Source organism: Mixophyes fleayi, chromosome 3 (assembly GCF_038048845.1).
Source record: "Mixophyes fleayi isolate aMixFle1 chromosome 3, aMixFle1.hap1, whole genome shotgun sequence".
Taxonomy (NCBI): Eukaryota; Metazoa; Chordata; class Amphibia; order Anura; family Limnodynastidae; genus Mixophyes; species Mixophyes fleayi.
The window spans coordinates 312,853,019-312,880,635 of NC_134404.1; the positions used below are offsets into that span (position 1 = coordinate 312,853,019).

At 39.3% G+C, this 27,617-nt stretch overlaps 1 protein-coding gene across 1 annotated transcript in view; it reads left to right on the top strand.

Annotated features, from left to right (window-relative positions):
- The window catches only part of TRMT6 (tRNA methyltransferase 6 non-catalytic subunit), a 35,566-nt gene extending 8,969 nt beyond the window's left edge, over positions 1–26,597 (top strand). Inside the window, exons 3-11 of the mRNA XM_075204008.1 lie at positions 1,681–1,790; positions 5,903–5,994; positions 10,124–10,207; positions 11,824–11,948; positions 16,964–17,340; positions 21,596–21,681; positions 22,321–22,423; positions 24,306–24,392; positions 25,192–26,597. Of these exons, the coding sequence (XP_075060109.1) occupies positions 1,681–1,790; positions 5,903–5,994; positions 10,124–10,207; positions 11,824–11,948; positions 16,964–17,340; positions 21,596–21,681; positions 22,321–22,423; positions 24,306–24,392; positions 25,192–25,359 (1,232 nt within the window). The 3' untranslated portion in view covers positions 25,360–26,597. The remainder of the gene's footprint in view (positions 1–1,680; positions 1,791–5,902; positions 5,995–10,123; positions 10,208–11,823; positions 11,949–16,963; positions 17,341–21,595; positions 21,682–22,320; positions 22,424–24,305; positions 24,393–25,191) is intronic.
- Positions 26,598–27,617: the final 1,020 nt, after the last annotated feature.

Sequence of the window (27,617 nt, forward strand, 5' to 3'; positions counted from 1 at the left end):
GCCTGCTGGGGAGAGGTGCGGACCGGGAGGAGCCTGCTGGGGAGAGGTGCGGACCGGGAGGAGCCTGCTGGGGAGAGGTGCGGACCGGGAGGAGCCTGCTGGGGAGAGGTGCGGACCGGGAGGAGCCTGCTGGGGAGAGGTGCGGACCTGGAGGAGCCTGCTGGGGAGAGGTGCGGACCGGGAGGAGCCTGCTGGGGAGAGGTGCGGACCGGGAGGAGCCTGCTGGGGAGAGGTGCGGACCGGGAGGAGCCTGCTGGGGAGAGGTGCGGACCGGGAGGAGCCTGCTGGGGAGAGGTGCGGACCGGGAGGAGCCTGCTGGGGAGAGGTGCGGACCGGGAGCAGCCTGCTGGGGAGAGGTGCGGACCGGGAGCAGCCTGCTGGGGAGAGGTGCGGACCGGGAGCAGCCTGCTGGGGAGAGGTGCGGACCGGGAGCAGCCTGCTGGGGAGAGGTGCGGACCGGGAGCAGCCTGCTGGGGAGAGGTGCGGACCGGGAGGAGCCTGCTGGGGAGAGGTGCGGACCGGGAGGAGCCTGCTGGGGAGAGGTGCGGACCGGGAGGAGCCTGCTGGGGAGAGGTGCGGACCGGGAGGAGCCTGCTGGGGAGAGGTGCGGACCGGGAGGAGCCTGCTGGGGAGAGGTGCGGACCGGGAGGAGCCTGCTGGGGAGAGGTGCGGACCTGGAGGAGCCTGCTGGGGAGAGGTGCGGACCGGGAGGAGCCTGCTGGGGAGAGGTGCGGACCGGGAGGAGCCTGCTGGGGAGAGGTGCGGACCGGGAGGAGCCTGCTGGGGAGAGGTGCGGACCGGGAGGAGCCTGCTGGGGAGAGGTGCGGACCGGGAGGAGCCTGCTGGGGAGAGGTGCGGACCGGGAGGAGCCTGCTGGGGAGAGGTGCGGACCGGGAGGAGCCTGCTGGGGAGAGGTGCGGACCGGGAGGAGCCTGCTGGGGAGAGGTGCGGACCGGGAGGAGCCTGCTGGGGAGAGGTGCGGACCGGGAGGAGCCTGCTGGGGAGAGGTGCGGACCGGGAGGAGCCTGCTGGGGAGAGGTGCGGACCGGGAGGAGCCTGCTGGGGAGAGGTGCGGACCGGGAGGAGCCCGCTGGGGTGGGAGAGGCACATCATGGGGTGACCAATGCTGAAGGTAGAGTAAAAGTTAATTTTGCTCTCCAAAAATAAATAATTAAACACTTTTTTTTTTGTAAGTTTTTGTTGAAATATTACACTTTAATCAACCAGTGTGTCTTGTGAGTGTGTGCCACTTGATCTTATTATACATAACATTATTACTGTTGTCAGTGGTTTAAGTTGCTTCCTGTACTTAGTGACTGGATAGCTCTATTGTTTGGATTCCTAACACTCACAACTACAAGTTAAAGCATAATCTACATTTTATTCAGCACAGGAGAAATAATACAGACATAAATGCATTAAGTATTAAACTGTGATCTTTCATGGTTCCTGTGAGCATATGACTGGTGAGAGGATGTGTAATCTTTCAGCTTGTGCTGTTACTGCCTTACTTAGACAGATTCTCCTCTTCATCCAACATTATTACACCCAGAGCATTCAGAGTCCTGAGCTCAACCTTCGAAGTGAATAACTGCTTGGTGCACTAGAAGATAACATACATAAAATATACATGGGTTTTTCATTCTCCTGCTTTAAAAATTAATTTTCCTTTTTCCATAGAGCCTAAGGAAGCAGGTGCTGATAACCGTAACATAGTTGATGATGGCAAATCGCAGAAGTTAACTAGAGACGACATTGAAGCATTGAAGGAAAAAGGCATTAAAGGCCAGGTTAGATAATTTTCTCTGCTTTAACAGTCACATAAACTAATTCTGTTTTCATATTTCTTTTGCATATTGTAATCTCGGCCAGTATCAGGCATTTTACCCCAGATCGCAGTGTGTGTCTTCAAAATGACATGATGCCAAATCATAATTCTATTAAAACCAGTAGGTTTATTATCAGGTGGCGGAAAATGCTGTCAAACGATGACCGCTATCAGCCTGTTTTATGAGGTCCTCTTCCGACAGCGCCTATGGGCAGCAATGATGCCGTAACTGATCTAATCTCACGACCCGAGAGACTGAATTGTCAGCGTTTGGCCAAAGCCAACCTATGTAGAAAGAAAGTGAGGAATAGCACTAATATACTGTAAGGAACAATACGATTCACCCTCTACAACAAAGAATCTAGGATAATCCATTCATGCAGCACATTCTCGATCTTAAACCTGAGCTGTGCCATAATTTATTCTCCCTATAGTATAAAGTATTAAAATTAATTTACTGAAAGTGAAGCATCATTACATAGAATTCTGCACTTGAGCATATTGTTCCTTCCTTGTTAATAACTTATTTTAAAGCACTATTCTTCTAGAGAACATCTCTGCAGAGTCCTGCTGAAACAGAGATATTGTATCATTATCTAGCCCTGGAGACTTACTTCTGTCACATATAGATAATAGAAGGCAAGATTTATTTTTATTCTTATCCATACTTTTCATTAGTTGTCTCATCATTCCAGTATTGTTGCATGTTGTTTTATATTGGATATTCACTATATATGAATCAAACCACGATAGTACAGCAAGCATATCGAGTTATATGTATTTATAATGCATTAAAATGAGAAGTAGCACCAAGAGAGATAATAAATGAATCGGCCCCTAAGGGATTTATTTATTAAACTGCGGGTTTGAAAGTGAAGATGTTGCCTATAGCAACCGGTCAGATTCTAGCTGTCATTTTCATAGAGCTGTTGTAGATAACATTACTTATTCTTTATATTTTCATAACCCCAACAATGTCTCCTTTACTTCTGTTGAAACTGCACCCATCTACACCCACTCTCGCTGCTCTTTCATGCCTTAAAGCTTCATTATCTCTTCCACCTATGAGAAAGATTTTACTAACATGCCTGTACCCTGCAGGCTGCTACATGCAGCTGGTTTCCGCTGTGCTCATCTGCTCCTTTTACTGCCCTGGGGTGGTGCGGTAAGTGGTGGGAACAGGATGACCAACCACAGGCTGATACTGTATTATAGACTCCTGCATGCAGCAGCCCCTGTGGCTCCGGCTAGGAGGGAGGAGCACTTTTGTAAAATTTTTACATTGGTGGTAGTTCAGCATTAAACCATTCTCTGACTGCTTCATACCTCTGCAACTCCATCATTCTTGACCTGCATTAAACGTTGTCATCAGACTTCAAAACTGAACTGAAATGCTAGTTTCCAGATCCATAGCTTTATTGCAAAACCAATAATGTCTGCAATTCCTTCAGATGCCTCCTTTTAAATACTTTTTTTTTTTTTTCACCCACCCATCTGTTACTGTATGCCCCCATCTACCTAATTAGACCATAAGTCCATTGGGCCCCAGGACCTCTTTAATATTGTATTTTGAGAACTTTAACTCTCTGTTCTTCCTCAGATTGCGCTTTATACTAAGAGCTGGGCAAGTTTTGAAGCACCATGCGAAACCAAGTACACATACAAGATTCCATTTGTAGATTTTACAATACTAAATTGTAGTTAACCTTGATACGTGAAATATTTCTGTACGATTCTGCATCATTTCCGTCTTGCTATGAGACTCTTAGTAGCTGCAATGTCCTTATCCTGTTGCCCCTAGGATACCAGGGCTTATAAGAGTTTTCCATTCTCTGAGCAAACATTCTTTTGTGCAAGCTGACAGGCGTGAAACATCCTGATAATTGTTATCCTTGTGAAAACAAAAGGTTAATTGACTATGACTTCCAGCAGTCCTTTGCTGAAACAAATGAAGTGTTTCTACCAATACAAGGTGTCTTCCATTGTGTGCTGTCAGCGGCGTTGTCTGCACTCTAATATAATTACTGTGGCGAGAGCGCGTTGGGATCAACAAACCTTTCTAAAGAAATAAATGTTTTTAGTTTCTAGTGCTAAGTTGTGAAGATGAAAAATACTGCAGAGTAATTTTTCCAGCAGTTATTGTTCACAATGAAACGCCACGTTTATATTTTAACCATAGGCACCAGGCATTTTCCGTATTTTATTTTTTCTCTTGTGTGTTTTTTTTTTTTTACTCTACTTCCCCTCCACTGATCCATTGCTTATCTTCTATGCACAGACGGGGTATGCTTCATAAATATACATAATCCAGCTTTCTCGAGAGTGCGTTGGACACTCCAGATTGTAACATAATAACTTTGCCTATTTCATTTTATTACAATGCTACTGTGGCTGGGTTAAGTACAAACTGTGTTTTAGACGCACCGTACAACTGGTTGTGGTTCGTGCTGCTGCACAACTGATTCAAGCAGACAGCAGTGTTGTAAGTGCCCCTCCCCTGTATACGTTCCTTCTGTTTATGTAGTACAGATGTACGTTTTAAAAATGCACAAAGCAAAATTCTGACATTACTTGCACCAGGTGCTAGAAGACATGACTCAATGTTTTGAGAACAAAGCTTAACATAAACTTAGTGAGGTTACCATTTTTGTATGTTTACTACTTTTAGAAAATTCACAGTATATTTAGAGTAAGTAAATCCATTATATATTAAAGGCTGTGTAAAACTGAACAGAATAATATACAAAAAATAACTAGCGTGGTTATAGTAAACTACTTTCAACATATGTAACAAGTTGCAACGACAGGAGGGAGATGTGAGGAGACCGTTTTTTAGATCCGAAGTTCACTAGGTTACCCAGCCCCCCTTAGGTTCGGAAATCACACAGGCAAGGAGGAGAACGAAAGTAACAATGCCGGCTTTACTTTTCTTACAGTAAAACAGAATATATAACTGCACACTTTATCCAATAGGTCAGCAGATCGCCAGAGTTAATAGGAGTCCCAGAAAGGTTCCCCAACACCTTATCCACGCAAAAGCTCCACAGGCAGTGGAGTCTGTCACCAGAAGGTCCAGGGAGTCTTGGTATATTGCTATTCCTGGCCGCTTGGCCAACTCTCCACCAGTGTGGTGGGGCTCTGGGTAACAGTCTCCCCACTCCTGTGGGCGCACCAATTTACCCAGAACCTGGCGAGTATCTCCTCTTGAAGTGAGGTAATAACAGGCCCCAACATGGAGCAACAGCCTGCTTCCCCAGGTACAGCGATGATCACCGGGTCTGCTGGTAGAGAACAAGAACTCAACACCAGTCAGCCCTGCACCTTCCAGGAATCAATCCTCAGAATGTATACCCCCTCCCCCCTGGACTGGCTCCTTATATCCATGGTCAAATTCCCATCGTGTTTTCTCCTCCACATGTAATCCCCTGGCTATCTCCTTAAACATTCGTGGGTGCTGGGCCAGGAGGTTGGAGTGCGACTGGAGAAGAACTGGCCTTCCATAGTGGCTCCCGTGCTATTTCCTTGCTTGGGCCAGTCCTGTGGAAGACAATGGGTGAAGCGTATCATTCACGACCTCTAGATCTTGGATAACACACAGTCCCTCCTGAAATTAACGCCTTCCACACTTTTCTGTCAGGGCTTCCAGCTGTCCCTTCCTTGTTACTCCCCCATGTGTCCACAATAAGTTCTCCCCCCTGTCCGCCTGGTGCAATTTAAGAACTGGTCCTGGGGTGACAGTCCATGTAATCCCTGTTGATTGTCAGGCCAGTGGGAGATGTTATCCTGGCCGTGTGGCCCAGTTTCAACACGGGATGTATTTCTCTAATACAGACTTGCATCTTGGCTGTCTTGCTTTATGAAATGTTTTGTTCATGATTCCCACATGGGTGCAGCCCCAGTGATGTCACAGTAGCTCAAATAACTGCAGTCTTAACTTTTTGAATGGTTACAAAACCCTTAACTGTCTGTAATGGAGTGGGGAGGTAGTACTTTTTTATTTAAGAGCTACAATAGCATGTCAGATTAACGCAGAGGTATGCATTTTATGTTCATTTTCATATTGTTTTGTTTTAGGAGATTGTTCAGCAACTTATAGAGAACAGTACAACCTTTCGAGACAAGACAGAATTTGCACAAGAGAAGTATATAAAGAAAAAGAAGAAAAAGTAAGTTATTTGAACACCCAGCTGTAATTCCACAGTGGAGCGTTACTGAATGATTGTTACTTGAACTGTAATTTTACTGTTTTAGATATTTTCCACAGACACTTCATTGCAGAAGCCAATTAAACCCACCATTTAGTTTTTGCCATATGTTTGGGCAGGGAATAGTCTGTGGGAGTTGTGAAAAAAAAAGTTCACCCCTTTTAATTGAAGTGTAACTCTCTTCTTGTTATAAAAGTATATACTTATTTTAAGTTTTTATTCAGTAACTGGTTACAGATTACTTAGAACTGTTTTATTTTTTGTAAATATATGTTTTTAATTTCTTCAAAGTGCTTTGTAGTCCAGGACAGATTACTTGGCAATGAATTAAATCTAAATTCTCTTGTCCGCATCCACCTGACCTAAATACATAATGTGTTTTAATAAAGAAAGGTTATTTTTTCTGTTTCATGCAGTTTGTTGAATTTCATATCCTGCCCTTTGTATTATATTTTATGTATGAGGAAGCATTTTACGTTTGTGTACCATTGTTTCACTATTGATCACTACCGATCCAGCAGGAAATGAATAGTTCTCCGACTATTTCTTTCAATCCCTGTGCCCTAGGAGGTCGATCCTCTTTAAACCTCCCTCCCAGTCTGCCAGAAAAATATATTCAGAGACACTGTTATGAACAGTGACCTGTGACTTTTATTGAGACTGAATTGTCTCCGCTGTACAAATGTCTGGGTTATTTGAGAGCTATATTAAACAGTAAAGAGACACACTTATAGCCAGTAGAAAAAAAAAAAGGCTAACAAAATTGCCTAGTATTTGTAAATAAAACGTAGACACGCATTTTCCAATATAAGATATGAGCCTCTTCACTTCTGCTAATGGGATGGTCCTAGCTAAACAGGGAGTACCCTTGTTGGTTCATATATTTGTGATTTTAATTGAGAGGTAATTTACCATGAGGTACAACAAGCTTCCAAAAAGCAGGCTTTACCGGGACACGCACTGATTGACTGCTACTAACGTCATGCAGGACTCGCATGACAACAATACTGGAAATGGAAGTTGCTCAGTCAATTTATAACATCAGGTGCATGAAAGTGAGGGAGGGGCTCATTAGCACCTGTTGCTAGTTATACGTGTATTGAGCAGCTTCCATTTTGTGTACTATATTAAGTAGTCGTGCAAATGGCCTTTAAAAATGATAACCAGTTCAGCCTCTGTCCATGGTTTGTTTTTTTTTTTGCTTCAGTATGTTCTCTACTGATTGGACCAATATTTAACCCTCTACATTTACCTGTCACTGGTGATCTTCATAGCAGCCCGAGGTCATATTGATGTTTTGAAAACAATACTATGAATAAAAGGTGCTGCCGTGTTCTTTTTTTTAAAAAAACAAAAAGTTATGTTGTTTTTTATTTTCAAGACTATTATTATTACTATTTTTATTATTATTAATAATAATAAACTTTACGCAACAGATATCATGTAAAATAGTCCACAGCCAGTGACATCCACATGTAGAGTACACAGTCATGTACTGCCATGATTAATTGTTTTTAGAGGCGCTGTGCAGTTCCGATATCATCAAGGTGCCTCATATGATACTTGAAGAGACATACAAGAAATATGCATGTCTAGGCCATATATTAAATAAAATCTGGAAACTGTGAGCGGTGTGGTAAATAAGATTTTTCAGCTAGATTGCTTGGAATATAGTTATATTATCTTGCTAATATTCTTAAACGGTTTGTGTCACTTGCATAACTTTTCTAATAAGACACTTCTCATCTTTTTACATTGGAGAGATGCATTCATCAGGCCTATCTGTTCTCTAATGGAACTTATTGTTGATACACTATTTTTCTTCCCTACCCCCCCCCCCCCCCACCACCCAAAGGTGCGCCATGAAGAGTTGGCTCATGTTCTCCTCCAAACTCCACATTGCGAGCGTTTCACCAAATAATAAGCTACAGATTAAGATGAGATTTATACTTTGAAACCAGATATTCACAAACACAGAGTAGTGATCTCTGAAGGACATTGAAAACTCTAATCTAGTGAACCATTCTCTCAGGGGAGAGGACTTCCAGCAAATGGGTAGCAGCGCCATAACTGGTTGGTTCAGGTGTTTCAGAAGGGATTTCTTATATCTGAAAATCGGCATATATATCCGATGGAGGAGCCTGAACTCTGCTCCCCACCCATAATGTCAGCCATTGTTTTTATGATTGTGTGCCAGAAAGTGATGATCCGAGGACACTCCGCCAAGTGTAGAAAAAGGTTTCCAGTTCAGAGCTACATCTCCAGCATGTGCTAGGTACCCCAAGAATCATCTTGTCCAGTTGACTTGGGCCAAAATCTTTGACCACTGAGGTTCAGAAATTGATATTTTAAGGTATTTCTCCCAGGCCTCCATATAGCCATTCAGCTCTGAAACTAGATTTTTCAACCTGGATTTTATAAATGTTTGAGATCATATGTCAATTGTACAGCGCTACAGAATTTGCTGGTGCTATATAAATAAATGTTAATGATGGTATGTTTAGGATACCATACACAGAGGCTTTCAAAAGGACAATGTTCCCACCCCAAGGCTTACCTAAATAGTGTCTTATTTGAAAGTATAGTATATCCAGTGGTCTGAAATATAGATTTTATAGACTTTTAGTATATTTTACATTGTATTTACATGTACAAATATGTATAGATATAAATGAATATAGAACGTAATACTACTTTAAACTTCTTTAAGCCTCTCAGACAAATATTAACACTAGTGGTTAGGTCGTCATCTCATGTAATATTGATATTGCATACGTCAGAGAGAAGCCCTTTCATTGACTGTTATTTTCACATCCCTATTATGTAGGACACACAATAAAAAACGGATGATATTATCTTAGGATTTAATTAGCTGTTCACCATTAGCAAGAACCTACTATATAAAACCTCGAAAAAGACAAAAGCTTTCATAAAATATGTAGTTCTAATGTAACTAAAACGTAAAAGGGACTGATAGGATGTACTCCCTCTAGAATGTAAGCGCTCACAGGCAGGATCCTCTCTACACTACGTCTTATGTCTGTCTACCCCATGACGTCTTAAGCTGAATTGTTTGTGACATGCGGATTTAGTACTTATGTTTGTCCTACCTGTAATAGCTCGAGCATTACTCATACTTGGGATTTTTACCACATGTCTGTTATTGTATTTGATTGCATTTGTTACTATGTTTATTTATATTGATTTATTTGTTATGTTGTAGTCATATGAATGCAATGGTTGCCTATTGTTATAGGAGCTTATCTTTATAGATCTGGGAGATTTTTTCACTTGAATTTTTGATCCTACTTCTACCACCAATTAGTCACTGACTTTGAGACTGTAAGGTGTCTCTTACTGTTTGTAATGGGGCTGGGAGGGGATACGCCATCGCTTCTTACTTTATAAATAATGGTCAGACTAAGTTTTAACAGGTCATATACAAAAGAAAACAACTTTTATTTTTGTTGAAGGATGTTAATGGGCAATAAAAGAACTTCAGTTAAACAAGTCATAGAAAGAAACATAATTGTTAACCATTTACAGTTTATAATTGTATTTGCACCAAAAATTTTGAGTCTTTAATAAATATTAATGGTCACATGAATGAACATCACATTCAAATGAGAGTACCGAAGAATTGTTTGTAACACATCCTCACAACCATGACCAATTATTTTCCTTACAGGCTATGCTCACTGACACTTGTATATTTCCAGTGTCACTACATGCCAGATGTTTGTAGGTCTAGTCGGTGTTTACTAGTCCTCAGTAGGCGTTTCTCAAAGAATACAACATGATTTGTATTTCAAAATATTAATATGGATTAATAAAATAATTTTACAGGGCAATACATGATTGACTTCTGACAATAACATGTTTATAACCTATTAACGGCAGTAAATTATTAAATATCGTAACATAAACCTAAATAATATATCTTTGGAATTTCCATTCAATGGGCAATTCTTTAGAGAAAAATTAAATAAATTATACTGTAATAACGTTATTTTTTTTATTATTGTTTGTACACCTTTATAACATGTAAACTTTCACTACGAACTAACCTTTCAGATGTTTCAATCTACAGGTATGAGTCGCACATTACAATTTTACGTCCGTCAACTCGTATTCTTGCCATGATGTATTATGCAAGGGAACCCGGGAAAATCTGGTAAGGGCTATTGTTTATGTTACAATTATTTTGAAATGACTTGCGTTATACTAATTGGTCCATCCGTCAATTTGGATTTTATATTAGGTCCCCCACTTGTAAGTGCTACGGAATTTGCTGGAGCTATATAAATAAATGATGATGGATAAATATTCCTTGCAAAGCTTTTAGAATGACATTTTCATAATGTAATTGAGCCCATTTTGAAGCTAGTTTGTGTGCATGGGTCTACCATGAGGCAGCTTGTTTAGGAAGTAGGATCTGGAGGGAATTTTGCAAATTGGGGGTTTATCTCTTGGTAATAAATCCAGTACTGAATAAAGAAAGAAGAATTGTTTTTTTTTTTTTTTTAAAGGAATAAGGAGGGAACATCTTTTTTAGTTATCAAATTGGTTAAATCCACCCGTGCTTATATGTAGTCACATTTGTGTTTTCTTAGCTCTGTTATAATATTTATAGTAGACTTTAGTTTTTGTTTGTGCTCTTGACACAATTTAATTTACCTTGCAAGCGTTTCGGCAAAGTCACTGAGCATCTAGGCACTATTCAGTGGTATTATTCTGGTAACTGACAACATAGGTTGGATCTCTCCTGTACTCATCTGTACATTAGGTGCAAAAAAAGTTTTTAAGATGGCAAAATAAATGTAAAAATAAAAATCCACTTACAGTTCCCCTTCTTCCTCCAGTAACTTCCACACAGCACAAAAACACTGTGTTGGTTGGAGTCCGACACAAATGGCTTTGGCATGTCCTCAAGCAATATTGTGTTTAATGACATTTCAATTAATTCAGCCACAAATCTACCAAGAAGACAACTTATCAACTATGTGGAAGTACCCCTCCACTGGGGGACAATATGTAACTATTGGAATTGTTGAAAAATATATTGTTTTTTCTTATTTTTTTGTATTTTATTCTCTTCTATCCATAATGTTACCAAAAAAAAGCCCTGTCTTTCCCAAATGTGTTGCTTGTTTACAACAGATTTGACCATTTTGTTGGCTCAACTAATATTCATGACGTAACCTATCAATTCACTAGGGACTATTGCCTCTTGGTTGTATTTATTAGTGAATTGATAGGCCCTGACTGTCTCCATTGAGCGTAGGCAATGATATTGTTATACATATTCACTGATCAGGGGCACAGATTGCTGTAGCACAGTGATAGGTGTAAATTTACACTTTGACCAATCCATATTACGCTGCAGGGGGGTGTTGTGCACACGTAACATGAGCAGACAGATTTAGAGTTCGGAGCTGGGGCATCCTAGCTCAGCCTTATATTGCAGTGCTAAAATCAAGCTGCCCTGTACTTGTGTGCTGTACGCAAACAGCAGTCAGTATATTTCCTGTGTTGGGGGAAAAAAAATAAGACCCACTAGTCAGTGTGACGGCTCCAACTAGCAATAGATGCTTAAAAATATGAATGTGGCACAACCATTATGGTTGTAAATCCTTACTTCTGGTATCTAATATGTAGGTAGAGGTAAAATCATTAAAAATGTTAAAATATCGCCAAACATTTATTTAAATACTACACACCAATATAAAAAAAACAAATTGTGCTTTTCCTTTGCCAAAGAAACATGTTGATTCTCTTTTGTCTTGCCAGCCAGCTCCGATATGATACATTGGCCCAGATGCTCACATTAGGAAATATTCATGCGGGGAGTAAAGTGATCGTCATGGAAACATGTGCTGGCTTAGTGTTGGGATCAGTCATGGAGCGCATGGGAGGTAAGACTGTAAAGCTATATATATATATATATATATGTAATTGAAACATATTTGGATGGATACAGCAAGTACTTGAATTTAGTGTCTAATAGTAATTTCTAGCTGAGGGGTTGGGGGGAAAGAGCCAGTGGATGTGAATTTGGGGACATATACATATTTTTGCAGTATGCTGCTAAAAAGACATGTTTTTAATCCACCCACCCATTTTTGGCATAAGAGAAGCTGCATGGACAGTAATAAGGACTTTTAATTGCTATCAATAGTAGCTCCATTTAGTCATCACTCACAACTCTCCCTCCTACTCTCTCCCAGGTCGTCCCTCACCTGCATATATCACCTTATGGTTATAGACTCTTAGAACAAATAAACATGTTTTGAGTTAGTGTTGCCTGTATTAATAACTCATTTTAAAGCACACTGTATCTTCATTCATTGTCTGCACTAAAATGGCCAATGATACTGGGTGGAACAGTTATTTTTTTTGTTTTTTTTTAATGATATTATACTTGCAAGTATGTGATTGTATCTTGCACGTGCAATAGTTCTTTCCAGTAGAATTTGGTCTAAGCCACCAAGAGAATAACACACACAATTGTTTTGAGCCATTGAACTTCGCAAGAGCTGACAGTTTACAACATGCAGTGCAGCTAGCAAAAATAGGAATCCTAAAAAATCTCAAGGGAGTTACTCCTAATGTATCCTAATGTGACATGACCTCATCTAATACAGACACAGACACAGGCACAGGAGCAGGTAATGTAATTAGGGCACAGACTCGCTGAAATAAAAACGCCGGAGCTCATTGCAATTTTTATTTGGTTACAGATTTAGATGAGGAAATAAGGAATCTTCTCAGCACAAGAAGATACATCTTAAATAAAAGAATGTTGGCACAAACTAAATATCATGTAAGAGATTTACCCACCACAGTGGGGCATAGCTGATAGCAGCAGTCGTGTTTCTGAGCTCACACCAACAGCTTGCCTCTGGTGGGTGATGTCCCAGGATCCGGGATTCTTACCTAAGGCTCTTTCCCGCCTATCCATTCTCTGGCTTGTAAACCAGACTTTGCCCTGGGGCATCTATACACCTGGTTTCATGCACTCCTTAACTGGCAGTATTGCGTGGCACTATTCGGGGAGCACCTTTCTAGATCAATGACACCAGCCCCCCAACCAATGCTCCCTGAGACTCAATCTACTCCCAATCCTTCAACGCAGCTTCTCCATCTGCGGACTGCCCTCTACTCACCCCTCTGCTCACCAGTACCTCTATACGTCCCTGCCAAGGTCTGACTTTATATATATATATATATATATATATATATATATATATATATATATATATATATATATATATATATATATATATATATATATATATATATATATATATATATATATATATATATATATATACACACACACCATTTTGTCCTTCTCGTCCTGTCTTCTTAGATCTTACTAAGCCATTGGATTTACCACCCAATCTAAAGACAAGGCTACTGCCTTGTGTGTATGTGTGTATATATATATATATATATATATATAATTTATAGAAACGTTACTTTGAGCCTTTCAGAAAGTGTTAACAATAGTGGTTGGGGATGCCATTGTCTGGTGTAATATTGTTAGTGCCTACGTCAGAGGGAAGCACTTTCATTGACTGCTATTTTCGGATCCCTGTTGTGCAGGACACAATAGAATAACAGGTGCATTTAGCTTAGGATGTAATTATCTACTCACCATTAGCAGAGAATCCTATACAAAACATTGAAAAGCTTCCATAAAATATGTAATCCTAATGTAAGTAAAATACAAGTCACTGATGAGGTGTACTGGTCTGTTTCTTCTTAAAGGGTAATTGTCACTGTTTTAACATGGACATTGTGAGTGCGCTGTGATGCAAGTTGAGTACAGAAGTATAACATTGTGACATACAGACACCGGAAGAAAACCTAGGTGTCAGATTGGACCTTTAACTTTACTTGACCATGTATGTTTGTGGGGAGAGTTTCTACCTTCAGAAGACTTGGATGTATTAACTTGTATGTACCCACATTCACTTGTACTGTTTATGTATATTTCAATATTTTTTTCTGTGCTTTTCAGACATATTTATATATTTTGACAGGGAGAGTTTCTTTTGTTACATAGTTACAACACTGCTCGTTTTTGACCTCTATGCAGATAACTGTTTTTCTTTTCTTTTGTCATAAAAGGACAAAAAATAAACAGATAACAGTACCTGATAATATAAAGACATTGCTAAATAAGCACAGAAAGCTGCTGCAGAGGGGGTCCTGTTTTGTTAAAGCTGCAGCTGTGAATGAATATACAAACCAGTCATATGATCAGAAAGTAGCAGGCCCTTTAAACGCCTTTTGTGGTGGTGGTTTTACAAACGGTGAGAGAGGAGCCTTTGTAATTAGTTTTGTTTCTTCCCAAAGCTACATTTATTAAGTTTGTCTCTGAATAGTATAATAAAAAACATTTAGTGTAAAGTGATTGAACAAGACATAGCATGCTGCACCTTAGGCGGCATCATTATAGAAGACCAGTGGGAATGATCATGATATTTGAGCATACCTTCATTTATACATATATACAACAGTATGCAGATGTAATCATTTTTAAGATTTAATGTAAAACATTAAACCTAGGGAAAACATGCATAAACTATCTGGAAATGAAGTGACTTGATTATATACCGTAATCAATCATGAAGTCAGTCTCTGATATTCAGAAGACTCGCTACATGTCTGTTTTTGCAGCTTGTTTATGTAGTGTAATCCATCCATGCAAAACATTCAGTAGGAGAGAGGCTGAGCACTCATCAGATCTGCCAAATACAAGCAGGGCGGTCTACAGATTGTAGTGGTGCTAGCATAGAGCTTATAATTACACAAGGCAAGTCTAAGGTATCGGGAGTCCTCTCTCTATTCACCACTAGGTGACCTTAGCATAGGGGGTTCATTGATTTTCTCTGCTGAACAGACCGCTGTGCACAACGTTTTCTACAAATACCGTTAATGATCAGCCGTATGCATTATATCAATAAACCCTGTGGTCATTTAGCTCTGTTATAGTGTTGTATGAGTCCCCACCACAACTACCAGGAGACTATTCCATAGATTGTCCTGTCTGTGGAAAAAAAATATATATATTTCTTGTGTTTCAGTCTTTTCCCTCCAATTTCAAAATGTGTCTCCTTGTTCCAGAAATCAACTAGTTTTTTGTTTTTTTTTAATAAAAGAATTCCTAAACCCTATTAACCATTAGATATTTTTGTGTGTATATATCATATCGCCTCTGTCCCTTCTCTCCTCCTAAGCTGTACAGCTCTTTAAGTCTTTCCTGATACGTTGTGTTATGCAGCCCACACACCATTTTGGGAGGCCTTCTCTGGATCTCTTCTATGTTGTTAAGTTCTTTTTGGAGATACAGCTTCCAGAACCGCACAGGTCTCATCGGTGATCAGTAAAGTGGCAATATAACTATCTTGCGTTTTTCTGAAAGTATTCCACTAGCTTGTCCCACTGCTTGACCACACAGCTTGCGTACCTTCATGTTATGACAACCTGCAGCTTTCCAGGGGTTGTGGAAGTACAAGCCCCAGCATGCTTTGCCAGCCCCTTAAATTGCTTATGTACAATAATTTCCTTTTCATTGTGTTTTCTAGACACATTTTTGCTACTACATTATGGTCTCTTTCCACCTGGCAAAATGTAGTATTGAGAAGTAAATGTTATAGGCCAATGGAATGGTGGATACATTAAATTCCATGAAAAGGACTTGTTCTCAATAGTAGCTCTCTTTCAAAAAAGCAGATTTTGCTTTCTTTACAAAGAAAAAATATTTTCTGGAAATTTACTATTGTCAAATTCAAGATATTAGAGACCTAGCATGTGAATGTATCTCCTGTCTCCAGACTAATGAATAATGAAGGAATGACTTGACATACACATGGTACCTCTCTAATACTTCTCTCCTCCACTGTTACTGCAACTCTTGTGGTCTATCTGGAATTTATTATTTTACAATGCCTTCAGCCTTATTCTCTTGTTGCAAGTTGTACTAGCTTTTTAAAAATGTTATGAAAACTAGTTGTAAGAGCAGGAATTGCTTATTGGTACCATAGTTGAATGGCAGTATTACTCACTCAATTGGCCATGCAATGTCAAGGGGTGAAAAGTAATGCACAGGAACAGTTGTGCCAAGTTAGCTTCCATTCCTCTTGGCCCTACAAGAGGCTTAATGCCTCCGCTTCCACAATATGGACCCCAATCTCACATTAAATGCCGTGTCTCTAAAGCAGCACTTATGACCACTTGAAAGCCTGTTAAATGTAGAAAGAACTTTTGTAATTGCCATTTAGTTCCTATTCCTAAAGTTAAAATGAATGTCGGCTTTCTCTGTCTGCAACTGAAATGTGTGGTGACTTTTTGTCTCTTTTTCCGTCCTCCTTGTATAGTATGCCACTGGCATTAATGAAGGGTTGCTAGCCAAGATGCAAGTTGTCCTGTCTCCTATGCACATGCCTGTGAGCTGAACCAATGTGCAGCCTATCAAATTGCGAGGAACCAGTGACATCACTTAGGCACCTCCTGACTAATACTCACTAGGCATGCATAATATATTCATGAGATAATAGTTCCTAGTGAATTGATGAGCTATGTTGTCATTGATTTCTGCCTCTATTGTGTCTAGGCGACAGGCCCACATGAAAGGAATATAGAACTAAAAAGGTATATTTCTCAGAGTAGGTATTTATGGAATAAGTTGCTAGCATGGTATTTGTAGTGTTAACAATATTTTATTGATTTAAAACATTTCATGGTACCACATCCACTGGAAATGAACACATCCAGAAGCCAAAGATAGTTTCATTATGTCCAAATTTCTTTCATAAATTTCAATAATTGAAATCTAAGACTAGTTTATACCTGGTATTTATTTTTCTCACGAACTATGATAAATTGAGGCTTATAGTTTGTGGTTTGTTTTTTGTCCAAGGATATGGATCTGTTATTCAGATGTACCCTGGTAGTGGACCTGTCAGAGCCGCAACGGATTGCTTTGGATTTCCAAAGTCCTTCTACAAAACCCTTTATGAGTTTCCCCTCGGTAAAGTTGAGAGTCTGATCTCTGGGACATTCTCCCATCGTGCTGCTCCTCCTGAGCAGGACACTGCACCAGCTGATGAAGAAAGCAGTGGGTCAACAAATGAAAAGCAGGAACTCCCTCAAGATGTTGATGAGGACTCCTGTCCCACCACAGAATCTGAAACGGCCATGGAGTCCAACCAGCCAGAGAACCAGGAGGGGATGGAAGTTTGTGGTGAGGATTTCGTGAACCACGAAAGGGGTCAGAATCCTGAAAAGAAACTCATAGTAAGTACCTAGTTACACAATTTTCACTTGTTTCATCATAAATACATTGACTCCTTAAATGTTACCCTATAAGTTACTCTTTGGCAGAGTAACCAAATAACTGACAGATTTTTATTGTCTTCTGTGCCTAAAGATCTCATTGTTACAGTAAAATGCCCCTGTATTTTATCAGTGAAGACAGCTATTTGGTTGACTGGACCAATATTTAAGATAATGCAGCCTTTTTATTCATCAGGGACTAGTGACATCACTTGGGTATGAAGGGCTGGAAATGCAACCTGTTATTTAACCAGCAGCTAGTAACATCAGAGAGGTACAGCCACCAGAATGGCTGCTTCTACGCTGCGTAGCCGAGGAGCGCACTTTAACCCTCTATATGCCGGTCCTCCAATAGATAATCTTCGTGACAACTGCACTCTAGGTGGTAAGAATATCAAATAGCGATTTTTTTATTTTTTTTATTTTATTTTTTTTTTAATTATTTTTTTTCAACTCGCCGATATCCGTCGACTTTTCATTGGTGAATTTAAAGCGACAATGGTTTTAAAGGCAAAACTTGACTTTAAAGCTATTGTAAAAATCGTTATTTGATACATTTACCCCTAGGAGTTAAATATCAAGAGACTCAGTCTTCTCTTTCAGAAATTTAAAAAAAATAACTTCCATTAATGCTATTTTGAATTTTATATTTATCTGTAATTCTTTATGATCCGCAGTATAACATTGCCTATGTAAAAGACAAGTTCGACCATTGAAGGTTTATTGCAATTTTTTGAAAATTGTTCTCTTTTTCTTTCTGTTTCTGAAAGGCTTTTTTTGTCTTTTCATCTGTCTGCTCAAAGAATGAGAGAGGCATTTTGTAAAATTAAATCTAGTGAATGCTTCAATTGCTATTAGGAAGATGAAAGAAGTTCCATTTGCTGAAGGAATGATTGGAGGAGATTGCTGTTCCTTCATGTTATAAATTGGACTGCTGCTGTGTTTCTTATGTTTAAATTAATCTTTTTCTCCATCTGCCATTGGAGGGACATATGTGGGTTGTTGTCTACCTTTGCAGACAGGGAATTGGGGAAAAAAAACAACAGACTCCTCCTTCCTGCAAATTCTATGCTTCCCTAGTCCTCAGTATTTTTTCCAACATCCTGCAGAAAATGTGGGCACTAATTTTACATTTTATCTAATTTTAGAGAGCCCCAGCTCTCCCCTGGAGCATTGCAGAGGGGGTTTGTCTTTTACTCTATCCACGGACTCCCATTGTGCGACTCATTCATGCCACCCCCTCTGTCCATGGCCACGTGGACCCTGGGTCAGCTAGCGTGAAAAAGGGGTCATTTTCCGCTGCAGGGAAGGTTGAGTCTTGGCCATACCCATTATCAACAGCCCCGATGCCTCTTTGGAGTTCTGGACTCATTGGGGGGGGTGGGGAGATTTCATTACCTGAGCGCACCGTAGTGCATTCCAAATAACTGTGAGAAAGAACAGCTTTATTCTGTGCCAGTGCTACAGCTTGCTTCCTCTGTTGTTCAAGTTGCCTCCATACTTGTTTCAGCCTGCCACAGAAACCCGCATTGAAATCTGTTTGGGATCATTCATTGGTCCAGCCTTCTCAGGTAATACAGTGCTGCCAGACAACAAAGATGGCCTCCTGCTTTCCCAGGATCATCCCCTTGTACGGGAAGAGTTTTAACCTTTGCTCTCTATAGATTGACTCGTGGATGACAAGTAGGAGGCCTTCTTTGTTACCTGGCACCACTCTCTCCCAAGTTTTTCCTCGCATATCATTATCCCCCTTTATATTTGATTGTCCGATCCAAACAATGTAATCCAAAGTAGAAAATAGATTTATTCCTTACTATCTAATTTTAGCAAATTTCGGACACAACGTGGCTAGTCCCAGCATCAAGCTTCAAATAGAACAATCTGCACCTAGGTTATAAAATGCCTTCACTGCCTTTAGGAAGCAAAGGTAGGAGTGGCTACAGATGTATACATCACAATTCACAGTCTTACTGGTCTAAGGATATAACATTGTAAGAACACTACATCTGATTGTTGGAACTCCTTCCTTCTTATGGGACGTCTGTCTGTTCTACATAGCCTAATGTGCTCAGTCCCACGTGCATCCATCATTTTAGTTACATTTGCTAATATAAACAGTCCATGTTAGTATACATTTTATTCTTGTTACACTCACGGCTATTATTTTACACAATATAAAGCTGTTGAAGTAATGCACAATATGTAATAACTTAGATTAACTTCATTCACAAGAGTGTATCCAACTTTAACACTTCCATTGTGCTTCTGGGGCTCTATTTTGAAACTATGCTTTGACAGTGTTGCTTCCCCAAGTAAAGTTTGCGCACTCTAGGATATAATGTCTCCCATTTCTTTGCCAGTCGCACATTACCATCTATTACTGTATAAAGGTGGTGGGGGCTATGGTCTTCCTCATCAAGGGTCTGGCAGAGGTCCTCTTCCCATTTCTATCACAGAGTTTGGAAATCCGATCTGACCTTCTATGAGGAACTGAGCTTTTTCATCCAAAGTGTTTTATATCTCCCTTTTCTTCCAGAGGGCCCTGAAAACGAGCCTGGCTCTGAGTTTTCTCGCAGGTTTCTGGTTATTAAGGACTTGCTTGATGCTCCTTCGTTCTGTTCCTTTCGCAACTGGTAGGCCATTTTTCTTCAAGCTATTGTTTTGGCTAGGTGGTTTCATCCTCCTTAACAAACAACCAGCTCAATTCCTTCCCAGCACCCTCTGACACCCTTTCTTCATTTGATCCCACAAATGAAGATTCTACTCTAATCTTATCTTCGTACTGTATCACCTGTCCTCTTGATACTGTACCCTCACAAATCCATAGATCTCCGTAGATCTGTCTCCTGTGCTCAACCCATCCTAAAATCAGTAAGCTCTCAGTTTCTACTGGTATCTTTCCGGCATTATTCAAGCACGCAGTGATTACTCCTATTCTGAGAAGACAACATTCTGACTCAAACTCTTTCCTTTCTTTCCTCATACAACCTATTGGATCCTCTTCAGTCAGGCTTTTGTTTTCACCACTTCAAAGACAGTGTTGACCAAGGTTGTCAATGATTTGATCACAGCTAAATCATAAGGCCAATACGCTCTTCTAATTCTCCTGGAACTTCCTGCTGTATTTGACACTGTTGACCACTCTCTTCTCATACAAACACTACTATTTACAATCAAGCTGCTTCAAGAAACTGTCCTATCCAGGTTCTCATCCTACCTATCTAACGGCTCTTTCAATGTTTGGTTCTCTGGATCCACCTCTGCTCCGCTTCCTTTATCAGTTGGAGTACCACAAGGCTCAGTCCTAGGTCCTCTGCTATTCTCTATCTACACCACTTCTCTTGGAAAACTAATAAGCTCCTTTGGATTTCAGTATCATCTCTATGCGGATGATACACAGTTTATCTATCCTCTCCTGATCTTTCACCAACTGTGTTGTCTCGCGTTACTGACTGTCTTTCTGCAATTTCATTTTGGATGTCCTCTCTCCATCTCAAACTCAATCTTTCAAAGACAGAGTAAATAATATTCCCACCTGCCAACAGAAGTTGGGTTGGGACCTGTTGAATCCACTGCAGCCCCCATCCCCCCACTCTACTCTGAAAAGAGCACTTATGGTAGTACCTCCACTGCTACCATCTACACAAGGATTTCTCATACTTTAGCAGGTAGTTGGTTTAAAAAAAAAAAGTAAAGTAGTTTGTTTATACTTCCCCACCCCCACCCCCTTCCCAATAATTGTAACACTTCTGATTCATTTTGTTTGTTTTATTATTGATAAACACATTTAATGTTATATTTAACAGACTGACGTAAACCTTGGGATACACATAACATTGAGTCTACGGATAGTAGAGGCAGCCGTTTTGTGGGTTGTGCCATCATTCATGAGAATCCGTTGATTAGAAAGCAGTAACTCTTACATTGTTGGGCATGAAGTGCCCTAGTGGTTTCGCTGGTACCTGTGAATTGATGAGCTGTATTCTTGTGATACGTTTACTGGTGCCACTGTGTGTTTTTGATGGCTTAGCCTTAACGTTGGCTGCCGGCATTTGTGACGCTACTTGTCGTAAAAATGTATTTGATCATTGACTGTAATGGAGTCAAAGAGAGAGCATGACTGCGTTTCAATATAACCTGCGTTTCAGGATAACCTTCTATTATTAGCTTCATGTTTAGTTTAGTAGTGTTGACAAATTCTACATGTTTCCTGCAGGCCATAGAAAAAAGGCGTAAACAAGATGAGAGGAGAAAGAGAGAGTCAGAAGCTGCAATATTGTTGCAAGACAGAAATGCTGATGGGTGAGTAATTTACCAGTCTGAGTGTGCTTCCTTTGTAAGACATAGTTTGGGGCAGAATCAAGATTCCAAAATGTTACTTACATGAGCTGACATTCTGGAGCTTAGAATTGTTGTTTCCAGAGAAAATATATTTTTCTCTCAAAAAAGTAAATGCCGCTAGCTTTCTGCACTCCGTATTTAAGTGATTGGTCATGTAGAGAGAATGATGCCGTTGGGAGTGAGGCCACATATAGCCATTTCCCTGTAGTTCGAATGGTTTCCTTCAGGTTCGCTTGGTTTATAAATCAGAAATATATTATTAATGTTACTTATTTCCAATGATGTATTTTTTGCTTAGTGTACTATGTCCTGCAACTGACCTTCATAATTAATCTTTGAGGAGACCAAACTATTGGTTATCCACCGCTGTTTCAAAATGAATAAGGTAATCATGAAATTAATCTCCCAAGAGATATTCAACAAGATTAATTCATCAACTACTGACCTAGGATCATGATGATGAGTCAATTCATATTAATTATGACATTCTCCAAAGGTTACTACCATATGCAACATGTCTACAAACCAATATTTTTATAACAGCTGGCTATATTGTATATTTATTTCACTTGTTTTTTTTGCAATCTTTGTTCATTACAGGTTAATTATTGCTTCACGGTTCCATCCTACACCTCTGCTTCTTACTTTGCTAGAATTTATTGCTCCATCTAGACCTTTTGTTGTCTACTGTCAGTATAAGGAGGTGCGTACATTTAATACATTTCATCTTGTGCCACTCTGAAAACTTGATCTCAGTTTGAAGTCTATTTTTTGTTTTTTAAATTCATAGGTTAATAGAAAATATTATGTGCATTGATTAATGTGCTTGTGTCTATACAGTCTGACAAATAAGGTCATTTTCTCAGTTTACAACATCATATTTTACACAATATTATTTTGCATTAGTCATTTAAATTATTCTCAGTAGTTAAAACCCTGCTTTAAAAAGAGCAGTTCTGAGAATTTGTGAGCTGCTTTTAGTTTTTAAAGGATCAATCCATTTTCAATCTAAAATACATTAGTAAGACAACAGATTTTCCTTGTGATTTTTGCCATAACACTATATTTACATTGATGACAGTTTTGCTTTAGACTTTTAAGTGAGCTTGAGTCTGGGGAAAAAAGTGACGATTTAGGAGGGGTTAGACTAACCTGTAGCTAACAGAGTATTAGAATGTTAACAACATGGAATATGTCATCACAAACATTCCAGAAATAACTAAACTGGATGTGCGTTCAGACACATCTGCCTACACATGGTGCACAGAGTAACCTTAGCTGTTGGAGATGTATTTAGTCTTGTGGAGGAGGCTATATAATTGTGTTATATATCACTGTGATATCTCTTTTTATAGTCCGTGCTAAACTGAGCGTTAACTATTGCACATGATAAGTTATATAGCTACATAATTTATATAGCTGCATTTCAACAAGATATGTTAATTAATATTCCACAAACCGTTGTGATAGTAGGAATTGTAGAAAGTCTACTTGTATGTATTCCTTGAGTATTTTTACAACATTTAGATCTATGGATGGGTAAAATTATATTGATTTCAATGAGCCATTTGGTAAGAATATAAGAACTAGAGGGGCATGTGACTATAAATGTTAATCTGTGGCTACTAGTGTTTGTCATTTGTGCCTTTCTTAAGATTCTGGAGCCAGAAAAACACAGCTAGGCTTTGCCACTTTTGGGTCTAAATAATTATTTTCTTTTGTTTATTCCCTTTATGGTTGAGATTTTCAATTGACTGTGAACCACCTGGTACTAAACCTTCCGTGTGTTTGAAATCACCTAGGAGTCATATTATAAGTCTTTTATAAACCAACACAGTTTTAATTGCGTTCAGAAACAAAAGCAGATACCTTGGTAGCTTTTGGATACAAATTATCATGTACAGTTAAAAATGCCACTGAGGCATATTGTTTACAGAAATTATACAGGGTGAATGGTTTTATGTGGGGTATAGGGAATTGAGTTTATCCACACAGACTTATACAACACACAAAATAGGGTCATTTAGAAAAGCGTTAAAAAAGAGAAGTGTTAGAGATATATGTTGAGTACATGGTACTCTTTGTAATGCTGTGGTACGTAGGTAAGGATACTAGCCCATGGGTACAAAATATACATTAAACATTAGGGGGCATATCTAATTGTTAGCGTTACACTCAAAAGTAACGCGACGCGCACTATTATCGTCATTACGGTAATAGTGCGCGTAAATACCGTTATTACGGTACCTTTCACGCTGGATTTCAGCTCGCAGCTCCCTGAGCCGGCTTTGTATTACGGTAATAATGGTAATACTTTTAACACCACGGGGAATTCAAACAATTCAATATGCCCCTAGGTGTAGGATATGTACGTACGATGCCCATAGGACCCTTAAGTTGTATTCACTCTCTTGCACAACCTCATTATCTTCTACATAACAGAAGTTAATTGTTGATGACATCTCCTCATTAAGGTTTTTCCTCTTTGGCAAATACTTTGAAGTGTCACTTACTCAACTCGCTTGGAGTTAATCTTGCATCTGTCAGCATCCAATCTATCTTCATAGAATGTATTTTTTCCCCAGCCTCTACTTGAATGTTACACGAAACTTAGAGAAAAAGGCGGTGTCATTAATCTCAAGCTTTCTGAAACCTGGCTGAGGAATTACCAGGTAACTTTATGTTTCTAATAATATGACGATGCTTCACATAGGTCACTGTGTCTCCGGTGAAAATACATATACAGCAGAGCAGTTGGCGCAAATCAATTGACTGTTTAATTACATGAGATAAAGGGATCCAAAACTTAGAATTCCATGGTCAACTGAAAGTGATTTGTATGGGGGTCATTTTTTGTATTGTTTGACGTTCTAGGTATCGCTCACATTTCAATTCTTTTATTTTTTTTATATATATTCCTTACACCATTGTTTATCCAAATCCAGTTACTGACTGACACATTGTAAAAGATCCGTAGGTGTTACTTGTGATACTATAAGACCTGGAAAACATGTTCTGTTAGGGGTCCATGAGGACAAGATTTGGGAAACCCTGCTTTAAACTGTATCTGTGTACTGCACACGGTAAGCCAGATATTTCTTGAATTGAATCAATATTCAGCCTATCGATTCATTAGAAATTAAGGAACATTGAGCATGAGGCACAAAGTAGATCATTCCTCTGTGCTATCACTAGTTCCTAGTGAATGAATAGGCTGCATTATAATGAATACTGGTTTAAACTACACCTCTAGACTTCTTTAACATTGGAATTCATGAGGTGAAGACCTTCAAAGATCATTTTAGAAGTACAGAAGGACGATGGCTCCTGATGCCAATATTTACTATAACTAGTAGTTTGAAATATGTTCTGAACTGTTTTGTCACAGAAATGGAGGAAGTGGACAATATCTAATCGCATTCGACTCATGTTTACATGTCCCTCTATGCTGACTACACCGCTATATTTTAGGTCTTGCCAGACAGAAGCCACCCGAAGCTGGTGATGAGCAGTGGAGGAGGATACATACTTCATGGTATCACTGTAGTCAGAGACACAGTAAAGTCCAACAGTAGCTGTCCAGAAAGCACAGAAGAACCAGCGGCAAAAAAATTAAAAGTTACAGAACTTGAAAGTTAATATTTTTTTTTTTTTTCAATGTCACATGACCAAAATTCAACCAATAGCTTGCTCAACACAGAACCAACATTTTGTTTTGTTTTTTGTTTTGTACATTTTGCATCTTTAGTTTATTACTTGTAAAAGAGTATTTGTATCTCTACTAAGCTTCATTTTAAAGGGACAATTCTAAAATACATATCAATCATGTATGAAATAAAATCGAATTGCCTGTAAGCATTTATCAGTATAAGATTTAAAGGAGCAAACTCCATGGAAAAAATTGTACGTCTCTATTTTCCCCCCAAAGAGTGCAACGATAGAACTGCAATGCCTGAAAGTTCCATGGTTCAGATACTCGCACCCCCAGCACTCATCCTGCAGGCTGGACAAGTCCAGAGAATAACCCCATCTGCATTAGAAAGAGCTTATTATTTCTTCTGTCCTGGTATATTACACAAAGCTGCTTTATGTATTTAGTCGTGTCCAATGCCAATAGCACAACACAGCTGTGGAATATCCCAAGACAGCGAAAGTAAACAACTTTCCCTAATGATATAGATACATAACTGAAATACACAGACAGGTGAAAGAATAGGCTTTGTAAAAAGTAAAACTAACAAACTTCTGAAAGAGGAAACACCATTTAACATGTTCATAATGGGACTTTCTGCTCTACAACGATTTCTTAAGCATAAAGAAATTATTTACCCTATGTTCTAAGTTCAGTGATCCAATAATTGCATACTTGCCTACTTTTTATACATAGCCCGCCTGCCCGGTTCCCCCTTTGGAGAACCTGGAGGGGAAGGTACAAAGGGTAATTGCTTAGGAACATAGTAAAGGTTTCACCACCAGCTGTGCAATGACACAATTTGTGTCATTGACTAGTTGTGACGCGTTTCACAGTCTCGCTTGGGCAGGATCCTGAGTCTCCTGGTCAGTCTTGAGAGAGTAGGCAAGTACGATTCATTGTTTGTTCAGTTCTAAATAGTTATTTATAAACATCAAAAAAGTAAGATTGGTGAGCACAAACTTGACATTCATGTGAGCTGGACAAGTTCCTCATATATTTAATATAGATCACAAATTAATCAGAGTGGGTGTGTATGACAAGTGTATAAAGTCTACCTGCAATTTATTTATTTTATTTTTATTTCATCTAAATTTTCAGTTTATTCTGTTTTGTAACTTAAAAAAAAATAGACATTCATCCATTTTTCATAACTTCAGCAAGAATAAAAATTTGCAAAAAAGTACAGTGTGTTTCTTGACTAAACACAGTAGCGGCAGACATTTGGTGTAGCAATTATTGTTACTTTCTTGAAGGAAGCAAAGTAATAGTTAATGTAATTGAATGCTTTTATTATATATTTGTATTGCTTGTCCTCTTTAATGAATTACCAGGAGTGTGAGGTTTTCACAGTATAGTTTTCAGCTGCAGTGAAACAAGGCTGAAAAATAAATCGTATGGACTCAAAGTTTGTTAGGGTTTTAGCACTGCTTTATGTGAGTATAACTATTTTTTAAGGTCTTAAATTCTTACAAACCCACAGAATATTCTACAATACAGTCTCTCTTAATTGAGTGAAATGCCAGTATAGATGGCAGCAAAGTATGTCAGAATCACATGTAAATATATCATGTATGTAATATATTAAGTATGAGATGTTACACCATTGGCACATAGTTTGCTTAAAATTAATCTATGTAGTGTTTAGATTCAAAGATAAAAGCAGGAGATAAAGAAGCTGGTGGGATGCGAGGGGCCGGATCAGCAAAGCTATATGAATTGTGCCAAAATAATCAAAAATATTTAATGTATCAATGTTTTCACCAATGACTGAAGAGTGTACAAAACAAGCTACAGGGCAAATTTTTTTTATTCTTCCTGATTTAAAAAAAAAAAAGCGCTGGTAAACTGGTTTAACCAAGGGTCCCGTGTTTTCAAAAGTGGAAGATGAAGCTAGGACCAACACAAGAGCAGGAGGGTTCGGGTCCCTACAAGAAGCTATCCATTCTCAGCATTTCTTATATGCCTAATTAATGTGCTAGCATCCTTCGGGATTTTGGGAACTGGAAGCGGTCTTAAAATGTACTGTGATTAATTCGGGGCTGCGGAATGTCAGACCAGCACTTCTTTCAAACAAGACCACCAGATGTTTCCTGTTTGCCTCAGAAGATGCAATCAGAGGGGGAGGGGGGGGGGGGCATGGATCCTGAGGGGGACCATGTGCTATTGAAAATAGTTTGTATGTGTTCTTTTATCCATAGACAAA